The sequence below is a fragment of the Mirounga leonina genome, unplaced genomic scaffold, assembly GCF_011800145.1.
Source record: "Mirounga leonina isolate KUSES-001 unplaced genomic scaffold, KU_Mleo_1.0 Mir_53, whole genome shotgun sequence".
Lineage (NCBI taxonomy): Eukaryota > Metazoa > Chordata > Mammalia > Carnivora > Phocidae > Mirounga > Mirounga leonina.
Genome location: NW_023270807.1, coordinates 3,535,868 through 3,557,534, shown reverse-complemented (window position 1 = coordinate 3,557,534; position 21,667 = coordinate 3,535,868). Strand labels below are relative to the sequence as shown.

At 42.5% G+C, this 21,667-nt stretch overlaps 1 protein-coding gene across 1 annotated transcript in view; it reads left to right on the top strand.

Annotated features, from left to right (window-relative positions):
• PXT1 (peroxisomal testis enriched protein 1) overlaps positions 1–20,670 on the top strand; it is a 25,833-nt gene extending 5,163 nt beyond the window's left edge. Inside the window, exons 2-3 of the mRNA XM_034990463.1 lie at positions 13,065–13,195; positions 20,329–20,670. Of these exons, the coding sequence (XP_034846354.1) occupies positions 13,065–13,195; positions 20,329–20,433 (236 nt within the window). The 3' untranslated portion in view covers positions 20,434–20,670. The remainder of the gene's footprint in view (positions 1–13,064; positions 13,196–20,328) is intronic.
• The last annotated feature ends 997 nt before the right edge of the window (positions 20,671–21,667 follow it).

Sequence of the window (21,667 nt, the reverse complement as noted above, 5' to 3'; positions counted from 1 at the left end):
TCCTGGGATCGAGCCCCACATCGGGCTCCCTGCTCAGCGGGAAGCCTGCTTCTCTCTCTCCCACTCCCACTGCTTGTGTTCCCTCTCTCGCTGTGTCTCTCTGTCAAATAAATAAATGAAATAAAAAAAAATTAAATTTTGAGTATTTATGTTACGTTAATAATAAATGAATTACTGATTTTAAATGGCTTGCAACAGTGACTGAGACATTAAGTGCTGTATAAGTGTTTGCTTATAAAAACACATTTTCATGGGTAAACTAAAGAATATGAAAATTTTGGCATATGGTGAAAAGTCTTGCATTTTTGTTCCCCGTCTCTTCAGTTCCCACTCTGAAGACTCCTTATTATAGGCAAACATTGTTCTTGATTTTTGGGCATTCTTTATGTAAATAAGAACAATCGTGAATATAGATTTTTATACCCCCTCCCTTTTTAGAGAAAAGGTAGCATACAATGCACACTGTCCTTGTTTTTTCAGTTAACAATATGATTTGTAGATCTTTCTGCGTTAATACTTGCAGTGTGTCATTCTTATTTACAATGGCATAATATTCCATTTTGTGAATATAACAATTTATTTAAATAGTTTACTCTTGATATACATTTAGGTTGTTTCCAATCATTTAATTTTGAAACCAATGCTACAACAAATAATCGTACATATTTGCATTTGTAAAATTTGATAGATACATTGCCCCCCACAGAGGTTGTACCAATTTCACTCCCACCACTAACTGTGGGAGTATCTTTAGGCTTTTGATAAGGTTCTATACCAAGAGGTAAAATATGTGAATGTGAATTATTGTTGATATTTTACAAGTTTAAGTGAAAGATCTGTCTTCAAGAGAAACTAAAAGGGCTTTTCTTAGGTAAACTTATAGAATAGCCAATGTTTTTCATCTAACTCTAACCTTATTTTCTGTCCCTTTCTCTCCACCCCCTTATGCAACTGCATCTTTATAATCATAATAATATCTGTTGGGGATCTTCTATGTGCAGGGCACTGAGCTAGGTCTCAGAGTTATGAAATAGATACAGTCCTCAAGGAATTCACCACTTAGTCAGACATGCACAAAATATAAATAGAAATTATGTTGAGTTCCAGAATGCAAAACACATCTCTCTCTTTGGCACACTTAATCCTTTGTTGCATCCTATCTCCATGTCCTTCCTTTTCTGCCCCTTTGCCTACCCAATTGAGCTACCCAAGTCTTGTTGGCTTCTATATAGCTCCTCATTTCTCCCATTGTGCATTACTGAAATGTATCCAACATGTATTCCATCTTCCTAATGCAGATACTGGATTTTGTATTTCCCAGGTGACATTAATTGATCAGTTAAACTAATAGATGCAAATCATTATGCTTTTGATCAGCACAGGCAGGGTTGGCCCTAAAGCCATTATGAAGTACGTGACCTCCATTTGGAGAGTCTCCCTACTTCGTTGCCCTTTCTTCTCTCTGGGCACCTTGTCTCCTGGGTGAGCTCTCAGACCTCACTGGTACCCTCAAATAATCCTTGGTTGAGTGTCAACTAATCATTAGGGTGTTATTCCAAAATGGCCTGAGATGAGAACGTCATTAATGTGTATAGGTTTCATGATACTCTTGAAAACAACAACAGAAACTGAAATGACAGGCAGAATGGTTGCAATTTTTATCAAAGGGCCATATATTTCACCTACTACGTAAGCCACCTTCTTAGGGGCTTACTCTTGGCTGAGGGGAGTTAATGCACCGAGACCCTGGCCCTCCCTGCCTATCTTCTCCCTCTCCTTCTCTACCCTGTTGTAGGGTTTGGGAACTCTGGGGGCTGTTGCCCTCAGAGCAGTTTTTTTTTTTTAAGATTTTATTTTATTGTAGAGAAAGAGAGAAAGCATGAGTAGAGAGAGGGAAAGAGGGAGAAGGAGAAGGACAGGGAGAGAATCAGACTCCTCGCTGAGCACGGAGCCCACCATGGGGCTCCATCCCAGGACCCTGAGATCATGACCTGAGCTGAAATCGAGAGTTGGAGGCTCAACCGACTGAGCCACCCAGGCACCCTCAGAGCTCTTTACTTTTGAACCCAGCCAGGCAGCCATGGCTCAGTGGCATCTGGCAGTAGGAAAGGGGGCCTGTGAAGTAGGGTGGGTACTCTCCAGTGCCCTTAGACACTCTTCCCTTTGTCTTTTCCCAGTCAGCTCACAGCCTGGCTGTCCCCTTGTGAAAGATTTTTTTTCCAACTGTATCACCCTGCATAGGTTATGCACTTTGTACTCAAGCAGAAGTGGTTCTCACTGGCTGCCCAAAGTATTTAAATGTGTGGAGTCAGGTAATGATGCTGTGTTTTCATTGCATTAAAACTTTTTGTCCAAGCACTCATGTCCATGAGAAAAAATCAACTAGTACTAGAGATGTTGTGGTCAAAAGGGCCTATGCCTGGCACATAGAAGGCCTTCTACATTATTTGTTGAATGAATGAATGAATAAACGAAGGTTAAATTAGTATCCAGCCTCTCCTTCCACCTCCATCCCCATCCCACTGACCCATTTCCAGAAGGGAAACTCTCTAACTGGCTATGGTTTCCAGTTGTGCCGTTTAGTGAGTCTCAGTGCTGTATGCTAGGATCACCTGGGGAGTTTAAAAAAACACACCAATGTGTAGTTTTATTCCCAGACCAACAAAATTGTTTTTTTGTTTTGTTTTGTTTTAAGTCTCTAAGTTGATCATCATATGCAGCCACAGTTGAGAACCACTGTTCTAAATAATGTGTGTTTATTCTTCTATCTCTTGGTTTCTCAAATGGGTGCCATCCATTGATTCTTTTTTCCCCCATTGATTCTTTAACATGACAAATGAGGTTTAGCTCATTACTATACCCTCTCTTCTCATGGTTGATAGTTAAATTATTATTGTAAAACTTCTATTTGTTGTCTTTGGAAACTTCAGTAATTTAAACTCCTCTTTCTCATTTCATATATTTTCAGCACTATCACATGACTCCCCATTTTATAAGACGCAGATACTAACTTCCCTATCCTCTTGCTCACTCAGCCTTCCACACCCTGCTATTTGTCCCTTACACTTTTTAAAAAATTTTTATATAGCCAGAGTTGTTAGCATTTACATTCTGGCCACCAGCCACAAGCAACTCTTCCATGCTTTGTCTATCAGCTGAGTGTAAAAGTTAGAAACCAGTAAACTCGTTTTACATTTTTATACCTATGTAAATATTGCCTAATACCAAGTTCAGTGGGAATAGCTAAGATATTTAATATAAGGCTTATTATATACCTGGCACTTTATGAACATCAGTTTTTAATATTCATAATAATCGTAGAGTCTTTTTTAACAAATGGGGAAACTGAGGCCCAGAGAAGGTAAGTATCTTGCCTAAGAACAGGACATTAGAAAATAACTGGGCCAAGCCTTGAAGCTTCCCCTATGGGAGGATAGGATAAAAATGTCTTTTCTTTAGGTTCAAGGTTAGGACACCTAGCAGCTGGAAAGAGAATGCCCATCAAGTATATATACACATGTTTTCTTTCTCTTTTTTGGGGAGGGAGGGGTGATGGTTGTCTTTAGCTCCTATTATTATACAACTCTGGTCAGCTTTCTTTTTTCCATTTCTGTTAGTGACTAATTTCAGCCACTTCAGGATCCCCTTCTTTCTCAGCAGATGGTGTAGTTTCCTGCTTCATGTACAAAATTGATGTCGTTGGGGTAAACACCTGAATCTCCTTCTCCCTTGCCCCAGACTTCTTTATCTGAACGTCACATCTTACCTCCTATTCGACCTCAAAGGAAGGGCGCACCCACACCCCTCACCTTTGATTCAAAGTTAATCTTTCCATGTGCTTTCATTCTCATTGCTCCTAAACCTCTGGGACTTTGCCTCAACAACTTGCTCTTCTCTATCTTCTATTTCCATTATTCCTGCTCTAACTCCTCTCCTCAACCTACAAAACCCGCTCAAGACTCTCAACCTAGAAAATTCCTTCGACAAACCTCTTCCTCTTGCTACTGTCTGTTCTCTCTCCTTCCTTCATCAGGGCACCCCTTGGAAGGGTAGTCCATACTTCTTGATGCTTCATCTAGTCTGGTGGCTCAAATTCACACTTCACTGTCGTGCAAACTTCCTTGTAGCCTTCTTGCATGACCCATTCTCTTTTGCTATACTTCAATCCTGGGTGACACCAGCAGTCCTTTTTAAAAAGGGCAGTTTGTCCTTGGTGAGACACTCTGAGCCTTCCTGAGATTGATCAGTAGTCCCGCTAAATTGAGGCAAACGGTTTTGAAATTATTACTCAGCTCAGGTGTTGTTAGCCATTGAACATTCAACTGTAATACGTTTACTTGATGAAGAAAAGATATGTCCTGTGAAATGAGACAATGACTGTTGATTTTGCACGTGACAGATTTAAATGTTCAAAGTGGTTGAACTTAAAGCACTAGCTAATGGCTTCAAGCTCTCCTAAAAGAAGCTCCTTTCCTCAGCTAAAAGAAAAGGTCGCGCTGAGTTTGAGGTGAGGCCTTGCATCCTGGTAAAGGTGGTTTGTCTCTGCAGAGTGGAGGTGTGTGTTTTCTAATCTGGAAGCAGATGTGTCGGCTTGTCTTCACACTCATTTCTGTCCACCCGTTGTGTCAGCATCCAAAGGTAAAAGGTTGTGCAAGACTCTGGGATTTAGGGGTGGTGGCTCCCAGCAATAAAATCCATATATACTGGAGTGATTTTTTTCCTCAAAGTAATCACCCATGAAACAAGGGACGAAAGCTGCAATTGCTTAAAATTTTGCCCAGTCATATAGGTAGAGTACCATGAAGGTGAACACAGAAATACCCTGTTGAAAGGAACTAAAAAACAATTCCTTCATTTTCAACTTAAGCCACATTAAAATTTGCTGCACATTGAGACCATAAACTTCCTGTATTATCTTTTATTGTTTTCTGGACTTTCTCACTGCCTTTCCTTCTCTTCTGCCACATGATTTATAGTTTCCATTTCTTTGACTTTCCCCCAATTTTCAGCCATACCAGCTCTTCTACCACATTCTCCTTGCTCAGGGGCCTGCCCTTCTAGAGCTGTTCTCTGGCTCCATCTAGTCTGTCTCTGGGCCTCTTGCCCCACTGTCATCCTGGGACTTTCCTTCACCTGGGTTGGATTCACCTTCTGCTAAATCTTCTGTCTTTCTCTTTCTTGGTTTAGTCATACTCGGTGTTACTGGGATACTCCCTCAGGAGACCTCCTAAGGAATTCTGCATGGGAGAAAACTTCCTGAGCCCTTGCAGATCTGCAAATGTCTTCATTTGCCTCTCACATATGATTGAGAGTTCAGCTAGACATAGAATTCTAGGTTGAAAATATCTTTTATAAAATTCTCGAGGGCAAAAATGGTTCCTTTATATTCTAGTATTCATTGTTGTTGGGAAGTCAGTGGCCAAACTAATCTGTGTTTCTCTTTGGAGATTTTTAGCATCTCTTACGCCTAGTGTTTTGAAATTTTAATATGGTCTGGAGGTGAGGTTTTTACTTCCCTATTTGTTGTTCTGAGAACTTGGTGGGGCTTTTGTGTGTGTGTGTGTGTGTGTGTGTGTTGCGGGGGGGGGGACTTTCTAATCTGAAGTTTGGTGTCCTTCAGCTTTGGGAAGCTCTCTTACACTGTTTGCTTTGAAATTTCCCCCCTCTTTCTCTTTTTCTGGCACTCCGATAAATCAGATGCTCATCTTTCCATATTTGCCCTCTACATCACCTATCTCTTCTCTCATATATTTTTCACTTTCTGATTTTTTTCCCCCGAGTGATTTCCTTTGACTTTATTTTTTCAGAACATCCATTGTATTTTGAATTTTGGCAATCATATTTTTACAGTTGGAAAGATTTTGTTCTAAGATTGTTCTTTCTTCATAGCATTCTCTTTTGTTTCTTGAATGTGATATTTTCTTAAATCTCTCAAAATATATGCATTAGAATTGGCAAATATTCTCTTCCATTCCCTAAATTACATGTATTCTTCAGGATTAGTTTTTTTTGTTGTCTTTCTGGTATTTCTCTTGCATTCTGTGGTCCTTTTCAATTGCCTAGTGATCCTTTATTTTAAAGAAATATGGACTGGGTAGCTGGTGTGGGTTTTTTCTGCTGTTGTGTGAGTAGGACTGTTTTCTTAGGTGGTAACAGTAACTAACACCTATGTAGTGTCTATCCATGTTCGGGGCACTTGTGCAGGGTAAATATATGAACTCATTCAGTCATCTCAACAACCTCTCTATGAGGTAGTTACTATGATATTTCATTAGGCTTAATAATTACATCAATTGTAAAATATAACATCATTTTCTTACACTAAGAAGGTAAATGTTGTTTAAATATGACATGCCATAGATTATAAAATACATTCTGATTTTGGAGGCATTAAAAAATCTTAGGGTTGATGAAATAGTACATTACTATTCTCATCTTACAGTTGGAGAAACTGAGGCACGGAGAGATTAAATAACTTGTCCCAGGTTACATAGTGTTATCTGTAGTGGATTTTACATTTGAACCCAAGTGATCTGGCTTCAGAATTTTACCACTCTGCCTAACTGACTCCCCACTGAGTGGGGACTCAAATGGGGGCATAGGAGGGCTCTGAGTTGGGGGGACTTTAGGGAGATGAGTTAGGGAGCTCACTTTCTAGCCCCAGGTCCCCCAAATGCTACAACAAGGAGACCTTTAATTTGAGGCACCAACATTCATAAAGATGCTTTAGCATTCTCCACAAGATTTGTTCTCTTCCATTAGAGAAGAGCGGTCTGGGTTTTTTTGCCTGAAGTTTGTGTGAGGTATAGTGGCCTGGGGGTGTCAAGGGTACCATGTGGTACAGCTGATCCCCATCAGACTTCTGGTCAATGTGGGGTCTCCCTCTCCCAGCCCTGGGGTTTTAGTGGAGTAAATGGGCTTCCAAACCTCAGGAGCTCCTGTGGTGAGGTCTTGGTGCTTTCTCTGCCTGGCTCATTTGTCCATATCTTGTCTCATCTGCTTTCTGCCTTCCAGAAACACCTATAGATCTCTCATCTGCTGTTGACCCGGTCTCCCATTCTTTTCACTGTTGTGGTTTTATTCTTTTTTTATACATTCATTTTGGTGGTGTCTTGGGAGGGATTAGGGGCAACGGGAAGCCAATGCTTGTGTCCAGCCTTGAGCCACAAGTCCCTAGATCTCAATTTTTAGTGAACAAAATCAAGATTATGAAAGCATGATCACCATAGGAGAAATTAAAATATTCACAGCAGAGAAACACTTATAAAACCTTAGAAGCATGTTTGCTGGAAAGTTTTCTTAAATGCAACTGAAGGGACAGGTGGTCAAAGTTTCTTATGTAAGATTCTCAACACACAGCAATATTTTTTAAAGTGCCAATACATTAAGGCTTATGATATGCTTTATGAAGGAATTATTCTTGCAAAAAGAGTAACCACGTGATTGTCCCAAATTTCCCAGTAGGCCATTTAGACTATGATTTTAGTTTCAGAACTCTGTGTGGATATACACATGTATACAGTCACACAACTTTTCAGCATAGAGCAAGATACTTTTTCCCTCTGGATATTAAAAATTCGATACTTGGAAAATACAGAGTTTTACTTTATGTTTAATTCATTTTGGTCATCTTGTCACAAGACTTTTTACTTCCCCAATATATGACTGTTTTAGAGCTTTGATTTAATGATTTCCTTCCTGTAACCTTATAATATTTCTTATAATATGGTGGCATAGCTATTTTGCTGTGTAAATGTGTATAGGACAGGGATACCGGTCTCTCTTTAGTCGGCAAATAATGCTGACTAAACAGGTTGAGTACAGCAGAGCCTTGAAGCCATTTTGCACTCAACTTTAAAAAAAAATATTTTATTTATTTATTTGAGAGAGAGAGAGTATGCTTAGGAGTGTGTCAGCACAAGAGGGGGGGTGGAGGGGGCGGAGGGGAAGGAGCAGCAGAGGGAGAGGGAGAAGCAGGCTTCCCGCTGAGCAGGGAGCCTGATGCAGGGCTCGATCCCAGGACCCTGGATCATGACCTGAGCCGAAGGCAGATGCTTAACTGACTGAGCCACCCCGGTGTCTCTGCATTCAACTTTTAAGAGGAATAGTTAATGACCAGAACCGAAACAAGAGCCACTAGTACCAGGAACCTAATTTTTATTTTATTTTATCATTTAAAAAATATTTTATTTTTATTTATTTATTTTTTAAAGATTGTATGTTTAAGTAAACTCACAACCCATCAAACTCACAACCCCGAGATCAAGAGTCACATGCCCCACCGACTGAGCCAGCCAGGTGCCCCAGTAACATATTTTTTTTTTTAAGATTTTATTTATTTGACAGAGGGAGAGACAGCCAGAGAGGGAACACAAGCAGGGGGAGTGGGAGAGGGAGAAGCAGGCTTCTCGCGGAGCAGGGAGCCCGATGCGGGGCTCAATCCCAGGACCCTGGGACCATGACCTGAACTGAAGGCAGACACTTAACGACTGATCCACCCAGGTGCCCCCCTCCCCCCGCGAAACCTAATTTTTAAATTTCACTTTCAAAGTCTGTCCTGAAGCCAGTTTATAGCCAACACAATTTCCTAAGCAGTTTTTCCTACATTTGACAGCTCTGGACAATGATAATTGATACGGATATTGATGATTATTCGTTTGGTTGCAGGGAAGAGAAACCTACTCCGGTCACCTCCAAAAACCTGTGGTTGCTGGTGAGGATGCTTATGAAACAGAACTGAACTTGGAGGGGTCAGGTTCTGAGGCAATTCTGGGGCCAGTCTTTTTTTTTTTTTGAGTTTTGCTTTCCTAATAAGTGTCTGTTCGCTTAGTTCTTCTCTGTCAACTAGGTTCCTCCATCTCTCCTTTCAATGTTTCCTTCCCCTTCATAATTTTTGCTTGCAAATGGATTTGACTTACCCTAGGCCCATCATAATCCTGTAGCATTCCTGGTCCTGCTGCCGATTTTTCTCTTAGTCTCCTGAACGTTGAACAGAGAGGAAGGGACCCTGTTCTTTTTCAGGGCAAGGTTCTGACTACCTGGCCAGCCAGTGGATTATATGTTCTTGGGTCAGTTATCCCATCTCTGATCCAAACAGCTATGGCCTGGGGTTGGAGTGGGGACATGGAAGGAGCTTGATTGCTTAGGCAACATGGCAGATTCTTTTGGAAGGGGGTGTGGGCAAGTCAGACAATGATTGGCATCTTTAATGAAAGGACCCTAAGGTGTGTTTCAGGATTCAGAATCATCGTCATCAACACACACATACACACACACAGAGTCATATTCTGTATACCATCGTTAACCAAGTAACATTGCCCATCAGTACATTTTAGAAGGAAATTTCCTTTTCTTTCAAAAAGATTTTTTTTTTAAGATTTTATTTATTTATTTGAGACAGAGAGAATGAGAGAGACAGAGAGCACATGAGGGGGGAAGGGTCAGAGGGAGAAGCAGGCTCCCTGCCGAGCAGGGAGCCCGATGCGGGACTCGATCCCGGGACTCCAGGATCATGACCTGAGCCGAAGGCAGTCGCTCAACCAACTGAGCCACCCAGGCGCCCTTTCAAAAAGATTTTACTTATTTATTTGAGAGAGAGAGACAGAGAGAGAGCATGAGAGGGGGGAGGGTCGGGAGGGTCAGAGGGAGAAGCAGACTCCCTGCTGAGCAGGGAGCCTGATGCGGGACTCGATCCAGGGACTCCAGGATCATGACCTGAGCCGAAGGCAGTCGCTTAACCAACTGAGCCACCCAGGCGCCCTTTCAAAAGGATTTTATTTATTTATTTGAGAGAGAGGAGAGAGCCTGAGTGAGCGAACATGAGCGGGGGGAGGGATAGAGAGAGAGGGAGAAGGAGAAGCAGACTCCCCACTGAGTTTAGAGCCTGATGCGGTACCCAGTCCCAGGACTCCCAGGTCAGGACCTGAACCGAAGTCAGACACTTAACCAATTGAGCCACCCAGGTGCCCCGAGAAAGAAATTTTCAACAAGCATTGAAAAATGGTTAGGAAACACTGTTTCTCCTGATTCCCCCTTTACCACTCTGACTATTCCTTCTCAGTCATTTTTGTGGGCTTTTGCTCCTTTGCTTACCTTGTTAACCATTAATCTTATCCATTAGCTATATAAACTCTGAAAGATCTCATCCACTCCTGCATTTTTATTGAATAAAGAAATTAAACTCTTGGGCGCCTGGGTGGCTCAGTCGTTAAGCGTCTGCCTTCGGCTCAGGTCATGGTCCCAGGGTCCTGGGATCGAGCCCCACATCGGGCTCCCTGCTCAGCGGGAAGCCTGCTTCTCCCTCCCCCACTCCCCCTGCTTATGTTCCCTCTCTCGCTGTGTCTCTCTCTGTCAAATAAATAAATAAAATCTTAAAAAAAAAGAAAGAAAGAAATTAAACTCTTAAATCTTTAAGTTCTGACATCCCTTGAGCTTCAGATATATACCTTTTTTTTTTTTTGCTTCAGATATATCCCAGATGCCCGCTAAGATGTCCTACAGGTATCTCAAATTTATAAATGAATTTAAATTACCATCTTCCTCTTTCAACCTGCCTCCTCTGCCTTCTGTACCTGTCCTCCCTTGACTCTCATTCTCTGTACAGGCTGATGGTGCCATCACGTTTCCAGTGTCCTGAGCTGGAAAAGTAAGAATTTCCTTTTCCCTCACTTTTCTCAGCTAATCTATTGCCAAATTCCAGCCTATTCTGCTTCCTAAATATTTATAGAATCTGTTCTCGTCACTCCACCCCTGTTGGATTACTTCCGGTTAGTGCTAGTTCAGGCTCTGTAGGCTGAGGTTTAAGAGCATGGACTCTGCAACCAGGCAGACCTGGGTTTAAATCCTGCCTCTCACACTTACGAGCTTTCAAACCCTGGGGAAATTACGCAACCGCTCTAAACCACCAGTCCACAAAGCTGGCTGCCCATGGGAACCACCTGAGGAGCTTTAAATAAAATACTGATGCTTGGCTCAACTGATTTTACTGGAATGGAGTGAGGCCTGAACAGTGCAAATTTTAAAAGCCTCCCCAAGGGATTCCAAGGTGGAGCCACATTTGAAAGGGGCTGCCCTAACCCACAGCTCTCTCTCATTTGTAGCATGGGGTAATGACTGCATGGGGGTCATTGCGAGGGAGTAGTCAGTAAGACAATGCCTGTATGGTCTGGTGTGTGGTAAGCCTGCTAGTTATTGTAAGACAACTCCTATCATCTCTCTGCAGCACTTTGCAGTAGCCTCTTAATGCATTCCCTGCCTTAAGTCTTACCCATCTCCACTCCGATTCTGGAGGGAAAGAGCTAGAAGCAAATCTGATCCTGTCATTTCCTGCTGAAAACCCTCCGGTGGGTCCCCTGCTCTATTGGATAGAGTGGAAGGTCTTGTTTGCCACTCCTCCCCAGCTCGCCCCACCCCCATCTCTCCCTTCTTCTGGCTAATTCTTCATCCTTCATTCTCCACGACTGAACTCAGTTCTCTCATTTTCTTTGGGACCTCTGCCCTGACTCCTCTGTGTAGACCTTGCTCTTACTACCTATAACATGTTGAATTGTAGTTTGTGTCTCTCTCCTGCTAGACTTTGTGAGGACAGGGCTTAGTCTCTCAGTACAAAGCCTGAAAAATCAAAGTCCTCAAATTGTATTGAAACAAAATAGGTTCGATGCAAAATTTGGCGCATCTATGAAGCCATACTTCTATCTACTTTAGCCCAAATTTATTTCCTCCTCCTCTGTATTCCTGAAGCACTTGGTAATTGTTTCATCCCTAACCAGTGGGTTGTAAGCAACTTAAGGACAGAAACCTTGTCTTTATTCTTTGTAAACTCCCCAAAGCAGCCAGCACAGCAGTTTACTCATAGTGTTGCTTAAAAACACTCACCGGTTGGGACGCCTGGGTGGCTCAGTCGGTTAAGCGTCTGCCTTCGGCTCAGGTCATGATCCCAGTGCCCTGGGATCGAGTTCCGCATCAGACTCCTTGCTCAGCAGGGAGCCTGCTTCTCCCTCTTCCTCTGCTGCTCCCCCTGCTTATACCCTTGCTCACTCTCTCTCGCCCACTCTCTCTCTCTCTAACAAACAAATAAATAAAATCTTTAAAAAAAACCCAACAGAACACTCATTGGTTGTTGGAAGCAAATAAGGTTTGGAGGAACTCATTCAAGGATCATGGATATAAGCATGAAGTAGAAAACTCTGTTTTACAAAACTATAAAGATATAGACCTGCCCTGTCCAATACAATCACTATTAACCGTGTTTGCTTCCTGAGTGCATGAAATGTGGCCCGTTGAGGAACTAAATTTTAAGTTTTATTTATTTACAATTTATTTAAGTTTAAAAACTCATGCTTGATTTCATTGTTGGAAAACTTTTAAGTATGTTTGGAACAACTCGGATGTATGAATCTACCTTTTAAACTGTAAATTGCGGTCACCTGGGTGGCTCAGTTGGTTAAGCAACTGCCTTCGGCTCAGGTCATGATCCTGGAGTCCCAGGATGGAGTCCCACATCGGGCCCCCTGCTCGGCAGGGAGTCTGCTTCTCCCTCTGACCCTCCCCCCTCTCATGCTCTCTCTCTCTCTCATTCTCATTCTCTCTCTCAAATAAATAAATAAGATCTTTTAAAAAAATAAACTGTAAATTGCATGAAATCCAAATACAGATCAAGATTTTGCACTTGGAAAGCAGGATAGCACCTGGATTGAGATGTGCTGTAGGTATTTGTGCTGGATTTGAAAGATTTAAGTATAATAAAAAGAACGTAAAACATATTGGTAATTATCTTATATTGATTACATGTTTAATGGTAATACTTTGGATATACCATCTTAAGTGAAACATATTACTGATGTTACTACTAGATGTTACTACTAGAAAGTTTGAAATTAGTATGTAGTTTGAATTACATTTTTATTGAACAGAGCTAATCTATTCCAATATAAGACTTTGCTTTTCTATAATCATTGATGGTGAGATTTCATCCTTCTCATTGTCTAAGACAGTTTTTAGTGACTAATGGTGAGTGATTTATAGATAGTTAATAATCTCTTTTGAACTCTTTTCTGTCCATGTAGATCATGATCTGCCTTCTCAACCCAAGGAGAGTAGCACTGGCCAGAACCATCACCAGGAGGAAATAATCCACAAGTTGGCCATGCAGTTGAGAAACATCGGGGACAGCATCGATTGTAGGATGGTTCAAGAGGTGAGTCTTCGGTTTCCCCAGCAACGGCCAGTCAGGTAGTGAGGAAGAGCAAACAGAACAATGGCTGTCAAGTGGCTGGGACGCCCAGGAATTAGCAGAACACATGGATTAATAACGTCCAGATCATGAAACATTAGATCTGAAAACTGTGAACCTGAGTCAAAGCCAGTATTTGATCTCACACTTGCTACTCAAACTGTGGTCCATGGACAGCTAGACAGCAGCATCATTTGGCAGCTGGTCAAATGTGCAAAATCTCAGACCCCAGCCTCAGGGCTGGAATCAGAATCTATTTTTTTACATACACCCCAGGAGATCTACGTGCACATTGAAGTGTGAGAAACGTTGCTCCACACCCTGGGCATCAGGCACTTTAAAAGCTTCCCAGCTGAATCTAATGCTCAATCAGGGAGGAAAAACCTCTGCCTTAGTGGTGGTTTTCCTCCTTGAACCGTCCAGAGGTGATGATCTAAGCCCTACTCCTGCTGATTTCTTTGTTTCTCCTGATTAGGAGAGAAGTCAGTGGAGAGAGAATGATATGTGGGCTCCCTGGTGGGGGGTGGGGGACTGCCCTCAGAGCCCAACTTCTTCTTCTTCTTTTTTTAAAAGAATTTATTTATTTATTTATTGAGAGAGAGAGATCAATCAGGAGCAGGGCAGAGGGAGAAGCAGGCTTCCCGCTGAGCAGGGAGCCTGATGCGGGGCTCGATCCCAGAACCCCAGGATCATGACCTGAGCCGAAGGGAGACGCTTAACAGACTAAGCCACCCAGGCGTCCCAGAGCCCAACTTCTTTCCCTCAAATGGACCTGTCCTGTGATGAATTCTTGCTCATCGCTGCTGCTGCCATCATGCTGGCTTCAGGGGGTGCCATGTCCTCTTTTATGGTCTGGTCCAAAGGTGGACAATACTCAGCCTTTCCCTCAGATAAAACATTCCCTGAGACAAACGTGAACAAAGGGTCAGAGAATAGGCTGCTGTGAAAATCAAATGAGATAATCCGTGTAAATCACTTAGAACAGAGCCTGACCCACAGAAAAGGATCACTAAATGTTATCTCAGCCAAAAAATTAATTTGTTTTCTGCCTTTGCCCTCTTCATAGTTGGAGTTGACCACCTCTTTGCTATGGATCATTTATCACAGCATACTCCCGATAGTCACCATTTTCCTTCTAGGCTACAGTTTCTTCTGTAGGAAAGTTTTCACTGATGACTGTACTTTGTGAATTCTAGGGAGGTCCTTAGCTCAACGTTCCTGCATCTTTATCTCCTAACTCTGAGTGCTCTAATTTTTTTCCCTGAAGAGGAGAGAACAGAGGAGAACAAATCACAACACCTGTTTTCTGTATTTGCCTCAACCCAGTCAAGAGGGCACTGCTCTACGTAACCTCCTATTCCATTTTTCTCCCTCCCTCCCCCCTCTTTCTTTCTTTCTTCTTTCTTTCTCTTTCTTTCTTTCTTTCTTTCTTTCTTTCTTTCTTTCTTTCTTTCTTTCTTTCTTTCCGTTTGAAGTTGTAATTTACTTATGTCTTAAATTTATGCCTACAGCTTAATAAGTTGACACTGAACTCCCCCAGCTTTTTAAAAAATAAATAACTTTATGGAAGAATAAAATTCACATACTGTACAATTCACCTGTTGAGACTATACAATGAATGGTTTTCAGAATATTCACAGAGCTGTACAACCATCATCAGAATCAACTTTAGAGCATTTTTATCGCCCCAGAAAGACACCCCAGACCCAATAGTTAATAGTCACTTCCGTTTCCTCCCATTTTTGCTCCCAGCCCCACCCATCTCTTCTGTCTCCACGGATTTGCCTATTCTGAATATTTCATATAAGTGGACTAATACAATATGCCGCCTTCCATGTCTGGCTTCTTTCACTTAGCATGTTTTTTTCAAGGTTCATCCATATTGTAACACCCATCAGTATTCTACTTTTTCTTTCCCTTTTTTTTTTTTTAAGATTTTATTTATTTATTTATTTATTTTTTTAAAGATTTTATTTATTTATTTGACAGAGAAAGACACAGCGAGAGAGGGAACACAAACGGGGAGTGGGAGAGGGAGAAGCAGACTCCCTGCTGAGCAGGGAGCCCGATGCGGGACTCGATCCAGGGACTCCAGGATCATGACCTGAGCCGAAGGCAGTCGCTTAACCAACTGAGCCACCCAGGCGCCCTAAAGATTTTATTTATTTATTTGAGAGAAAGAGAGAGAGATCAGGAGCAGGGTAGAGGGAGAAGCAGACTCCCCGCTGAGCAGGGAGCCTGATGTGGGGCTCCATCCCAGGACACTGGGATCATGACCTGAGCCGAAGGCAGACACTCAACCCACTGAGCCACCCAGGTGCCCTATTCTATCTCTTTTTACTGCTGAATATTATTCAGTTGTATATATTATCTATTCATCAGTTGATGGACATTTTGGTTGTTTCAACTTTTTGACTGTTATGAATAGCGATGCCATGAACATTTGTGTAGAAGTTTTTGTGTTGACATATGTTTTCAGTTCTTCGTGGAGCATATCCAGGAATGGAATTGCTGAGTCACAGGGCAGCTTTATATTTAACTTTTTGAGGGACTTCCAGACAGTTTTCCACAGTGGCTGCACCATTTTACATTGTGGCCCAGCAGCAGGATGTGAGGTGACAGTTTCTCCACATCCTTGTCAACATTTGTTGTTAACTGTCTTTTTTATTATAGCCAGCCTGGTGGATGTGGAGTCTCATTGTGGTTTTGATCTGCACTTCCCTGATGGTTAGTGTTGTGTATTTCCTTATGTGCTCATTGCTCATTTGTGTATCTTTGGAGAAATGTCGATTCACATCCTTCGCCCATTTTAAAATTTGGTTATTTATCTTTTTATTATCGAGTTGTAGGAATTCTTTATACATTCTAGTTGTACGTTCCTTATCAGATATCTTATCTGCACATTTTCTCCCATTTTTACTTTTTTGACGGTGTTCTTTGATGAAGTTCAATTTATCTATTTTTTCTTTTGTCTCTCCTGCTTTTGGGGTCATATCTAAGAAACCGTTGCCTAACCCAAAGTCATGAAGATTTACATCTATATGTTCTCCTAAGAGATTTATAGTCTTAGCTCTTAAATTTAGGTCTTTGATCCATTTGGAGTTAGTGTTTGTATATTGGTATGAGTTAAAATTTCATCTTCATTCTTTTGCGTATGGACAACCCAGTTGTCCCAGCACCATTTGTTGAAAGGACTATTCTTTCCCTATTAAATTGCCTTGGCATCCTGGTCAAAAATCAATTGAGCATAAATGTGAGGGTTTATTTCTGGACTCTCCATTCTGTTCCATTGATCTATATGTCTATCCTTATGCCTGCCCTAGCTTTCCCTGCAGCATTTTACAAAGCTGGCTTTGCCCTAGACTTTTTTTTTTTTTTTTAAAGATTTTATTTATTTATTTGACAGACAGAGACACAGCGAGAGAGGGAACACAAGCAGGGGGAGTGGGAGAGGGAGAAGCAGGCTCCCCGCCGAGCAGGGAGCCCGATGCGGGGCTTGATCCCAGGACCCTGGGATCATGACCTGAGCCAAAGGCAGACGCTTAACGACGGAGCCACCCAGGCGCCCCTGGAGTTCTTTAGTTTAATTCCCACCCTCGCCCTGTAAGGCTGGTACTATTATCCCCATTTTACAGATGAAGAAATCAAGGCTTACAGAGGAGGAGGGTAATTTGCCTGAAGTCTCACAGGTTTTAAATGAGCCGACCTGGAAGTTGAACGAAGTCTGCCGGACTCCAGAGATTCTGTATATAGGAGACCACAGAGCCTTCAAGGGGGAAATGCCACCTGCAGGCTTTACCAAGGCTGACAGGTCCCATTATCTGCTCCTAGACATGGTTCCTCTTCCTCCTCCCTTGTTCCTGATCCTCCCCTGGGCTGTTCCTTTTTTTTTTTCTAACAGTTGTAATTGTTTATTTTTTCTTTTCTTTCTTTTTTTTTTAGGATTTATTTCAGAGAGAGTGAGCGAGTGAGAGAAAGAGCACAAGCAGAGGGAGGGGCAGAGAGAGAAGCAGGCTCCCCGCCGAGCAGGGAGCCCGATGTGGGGCTCGATCCCAGGACCCTGGGATCATGACCTGAGCCGAAGGCAGACGCTTAACCGACTGAGCCACCCAGGCGCCCCTGCCCTAGACTTTTAAAGATATCTTGCCCTGGACCCCAAAATTGCCTTTTTGAACACCTTTAAATAGAGCACAGTACATTTAAAAAATAATTTTAAAAATTCCTCCACAGTTTGGTTCTAAAATGTTCAAGGGTTCACTCTGCTGCTTGAAGACTTAAATCAAGCAACTTTAACAGAATTTCAAATCTGGAATGATATATTTCATATATAGTCATCATTTGTTTTCCTTTGTACTCTGTTTAATCAAGTGGTCACATTGATTCTCCAGATGTCTTCCTGTTTTTGGTGTATTTAAAGAAACTTTTATTCTTGCTGTTGGAACTCCCTAGCAAGGAGCTCACTTAGCTATACTTTTGTCTGCTGAATGGATTCTCCTTGAGCTGCCACATAGCTTGATTTCTTGTCCTTTTCACTTAAGCATGTGTTCTTTGTTTTCAAATAGGCCTTGATTCTCAAAATAGCATCTTCTGTTTCGCTATTTAGGGGTTTTGAGGGATTTTGGTTCAAGGACCTGGTCTTTTCTTTCTCTTTTTCATCTGTGGCATGTAATTTTCCTAGATATAAAGTATGTTTTGTTTTTATTATATATTTTAAAGATTTATTTGGCAGGGGAGGGGCAGGGAAAGAGGGAGAGAATCTCAAGCAGACTCCACCCTGAGTGCAGAGCCTAATATGGGGCCTGATTCTGCAACCCTAAGATCACGACTGAGCTGAAACCAAGAGTTGGATGCTTAACCAACTGTGCCACCCAGGCGCCCCTAAAGTATGTTTTAAAATAGTCTTCCCGTCACTTTTAGGATCTTAAATATGTCTTTGGGATTTTTTTCTCCATAGGACTCTCTCCTTCTGGGTTCTAGAAACTGTGCTCCCCCCAACCCCATCCCTACAGGCCTAGGAGTGGCAACAGCTCACACATTACCAGCCCAGGGAATTGCACCACCCCGTGTGTCCCCCACCTTTGTACAAAGTCTCTTTATTTAACTCTCCCTGATTTATCCTAATTTGAAGTGTGCCATCTGTTTCCTCTGGGACACTGACTGGTACAATAATGCATGTGGAATTTCTTAGTTTGTTAGAAAGAGGGGAGGGAAGCTAACATTTACTAAACAATTTCTTCCAGGTACTCTTTGAAAGACTTTTACGTGTTTCATTCAATTCTCTCAATAATTTTATGGATTAGTGGATTAGTATTTCAGGAGAAGGAGTTGAGGTTCAGAGAGGTTAGGTAACCGAAGGTCACTCAGCAATTAAGTGGCAAAACTGGAATTTACATATATGTAAGAATGAGCATCAGATGAGCATCACATGCTCATGAGCATCTGACTTGGTGCTCCATACATTTTCTCATCTACCTTCCTGGAAGAAGTTCATTCAACTTTCCTAACTGATATCAACTTTAAGGGGAAATAATCCTTTAAAGATTCCCAGTTGCTGACAGGACAAAGCCTAAATTCTTTAGCTTGCTACTATTGGTTTATTACTCATTTATTCATTCATTTATTCAACTAATATTTATTGAGCATCTACTGTGTGTCAGGATCTGTTTAAGTACTGGAGATATGGCAGAGATTAAAAGAGACAAAACTGGGGCACCTGGGTGGCTCAGCGGTGAAGCGGCTGCCTTCGGCTCAGGTCATGATCCCAGGGTGCTGGGATCAAGTCCTGCATCCATTGGGTTCTGTGCTCAGCAGGGAGTCTGCTTCTCCCTCTCCCTCTGCCCCCCTCCTCGTGTGTGTGTGCTCTTTCTCTCAAATAAATAAATAAAATCTTTAAAAAAAATAAATAAAAGAGACAATACTCCCAATCTCATGGAGTTGATATTCTAAAAGGGAGACAAACTATAAGCAAATAAAGTATATAGTTTATCAGACACTGATAAATATTGTGGAGAAAAATACAGCAAGGAAAGGAGTGAGGCGTGTTGGGGGATTTAGAGTTTTAAGTAGAGGAGGGAAGGCCTTACTTAGAGGGTGACTTTTGAGCAAAACCTTGACAGAGGTATGGGAGGGAGCATGGATATCTGGGGGCGAGCAGTGGGGGCAGGTGGAAAGCAAAGACTCTGAGGCAGAAGTGGATCTGGCATGTTTGAAGAAGAGCAAGCAGGCGGTGAGGCTGAGGCTGAGTAAGGGAAAAAGTAGTAAAAGAAACGGTCAGAGCAGTGGTGGGGGCAGATTAGGCGGGGCCCTGAGGTCCCCAGGAGGCCTGAGGCAGAGCCATTGGAGAGCTCTGAGCAGAAGAGGCACCGTTCACAGCCCCCAAGGCTGCTGTGTTGAGAAGAGACCGCAGGAGGAGGGGCAGGGACGGGGAGACCCATTTGTATTGGACCCTCAGCCTTCTCTTCTCTTGATGTTCGCAGATCAACAGTGGTGTTTCTTTACTGCTCCACAGACCTCCAGCTTCACTCATATTCACCCCCCCCCCACTTAGCTAAGTCCTATCCTTTCTTCCAACCCCAAAGCAAACGTCTTGCTTCTTTGAAAGGACTAAGGAAGTGCTCTGCAAAGCCAGAGGAAGAGATTATCAGCCCTGAAAAGAAGCCCTAATTTGCTGATGGTTAAGATGATGGGAAAACACCTCCAGAGGAAAACTTCCCAAGGCTTGTGGAGGATGTGGCCATTACAAAACAGACGGAGATATTGTCCTGCTCATATGACTCATAAATCCAAGGAGTTTGTGGCATTCATTGAATTAATCCTTCTTCTCTTAAGATTTTATTTATTTGTCAGAGAGAGAGGGAGAGCACAAGCAGGGGAAGCAGCAGGCTGGGGAGAAGCAGACTCCCCGCTGAGCAGGGAGCCCGATGCGGGGCTCGATCCCAGGACCCTGGGATCATGACCTGACCTGAAGGCAGACGCTTAACCCACTGAGCCACCCAGGTGTCCCTCACTGAATTAATCTTAATATTGAATTTCTATCTTTGGATTATTCTACTGTTGTTTTTTAAAACCTCTCTCTCTCTCGCTCTTGTGTTAAACAGGATCTTCAACAGGAAGTCAGGGAGGCACTGGCTCATTTTGTCTTGCTTTTCTTTGGAGGAGTTCATGTGTTGCTGCGCTTTCTCTGGAATAACCACTTGATGTAAAAGGAATGCAAATGCCAACTTCTGCTTTCCTCCTGTCCTCCGAGAAACCCTGAATCCTACTGGAACAGATGGAAGAAGACCCTTCTCCGTCTCCCTCTCTTTTTACCCATCAGTGTTAGTTCACGCCTGCTTTGTTGGAGAATGGCAGACTCCCTGGCCGTTTGTCTGTGCAGAGCGACCAGCTATGAGATGTTTGAGAATGCCTGCTGAGAAAGCCCAAGGAGGCCCTGCCACTTAGAAAACACTAGTGCTGTGGATGGTCCCAGTGCTCCTTATAAGGAAATCTTAAGCATTTTCTTCCATGAGGGAAACTGGATCTAACCCTCAAAGAAATGGGTGCTTTCTCCTGGCCCTTCCCGGGGTACCAGGCCCTCCAGCCAGCTGTTGGCCCCACCCCTCTTGCCTGTGTCCAGATCTGCAGTGCCCTGTTCTTTTACCTCTCTGTCTACCTCATCGTCCCTCTCTTCCCCCTTTTTGAAGTATTACAAGGATTAAGAAAGTTTGTGGTTATAAACTATAAGTTCTATATATACATTTTGAGTTCTTTGTAGGAAGAGTGTTATTTAAAAATTAATAATTTTAAAAATGAAATAAATATTGTTATTTTTTGAGCATGAAATACCTGTGCATATTTCTTTTTTTTTTTTAAAGATTTTATTTATTTATTTGAGAGGGAGAGCGGGGGTGGGGGGCAGAGGGGGACAAAAGAGCGACAAGCAGACTATTTGCTGAGCCTGGAGTGGACTTAGGGTTCAATCTCATGACCCTGAGATTATGACCTGAGCCCAAATCAAGAGCTGGATGCCTAACCAGATGTGCCACCCAGGCATCCCAATACCTGTGCATATCACTCATATGGGCTCAACATTTTGTAGACTTTGATTATATTATGTAGCATTGCCTTTGTCCTTCCAAAGGGAAAGGTCCGCATTTTTTCAGTTTGTCTCAGGCAATGCCTATACAGTTCCTTCATTTTTTAGGTTTTGGCTTGCTGGCATGGAAAGGATGCTAAAATATCTTTCTTATTTATTTTGACTCTTTTTTTTTTTAAAGATTTTATTTATTTATTTGAGAGAGAGAGAATGAGACAGAGCACATGAGAGGGGGAGGGTCAGAGGGAGAAGCAGACTCCCTGCCGAGCTGGGGGCCCGATGCGGGACTCGATCCCGGGACTCCAGGATCATGACCTGAGCCGAAGGCAGTCGCTTAACCAACTGAGCCACCCAGGCGCCCC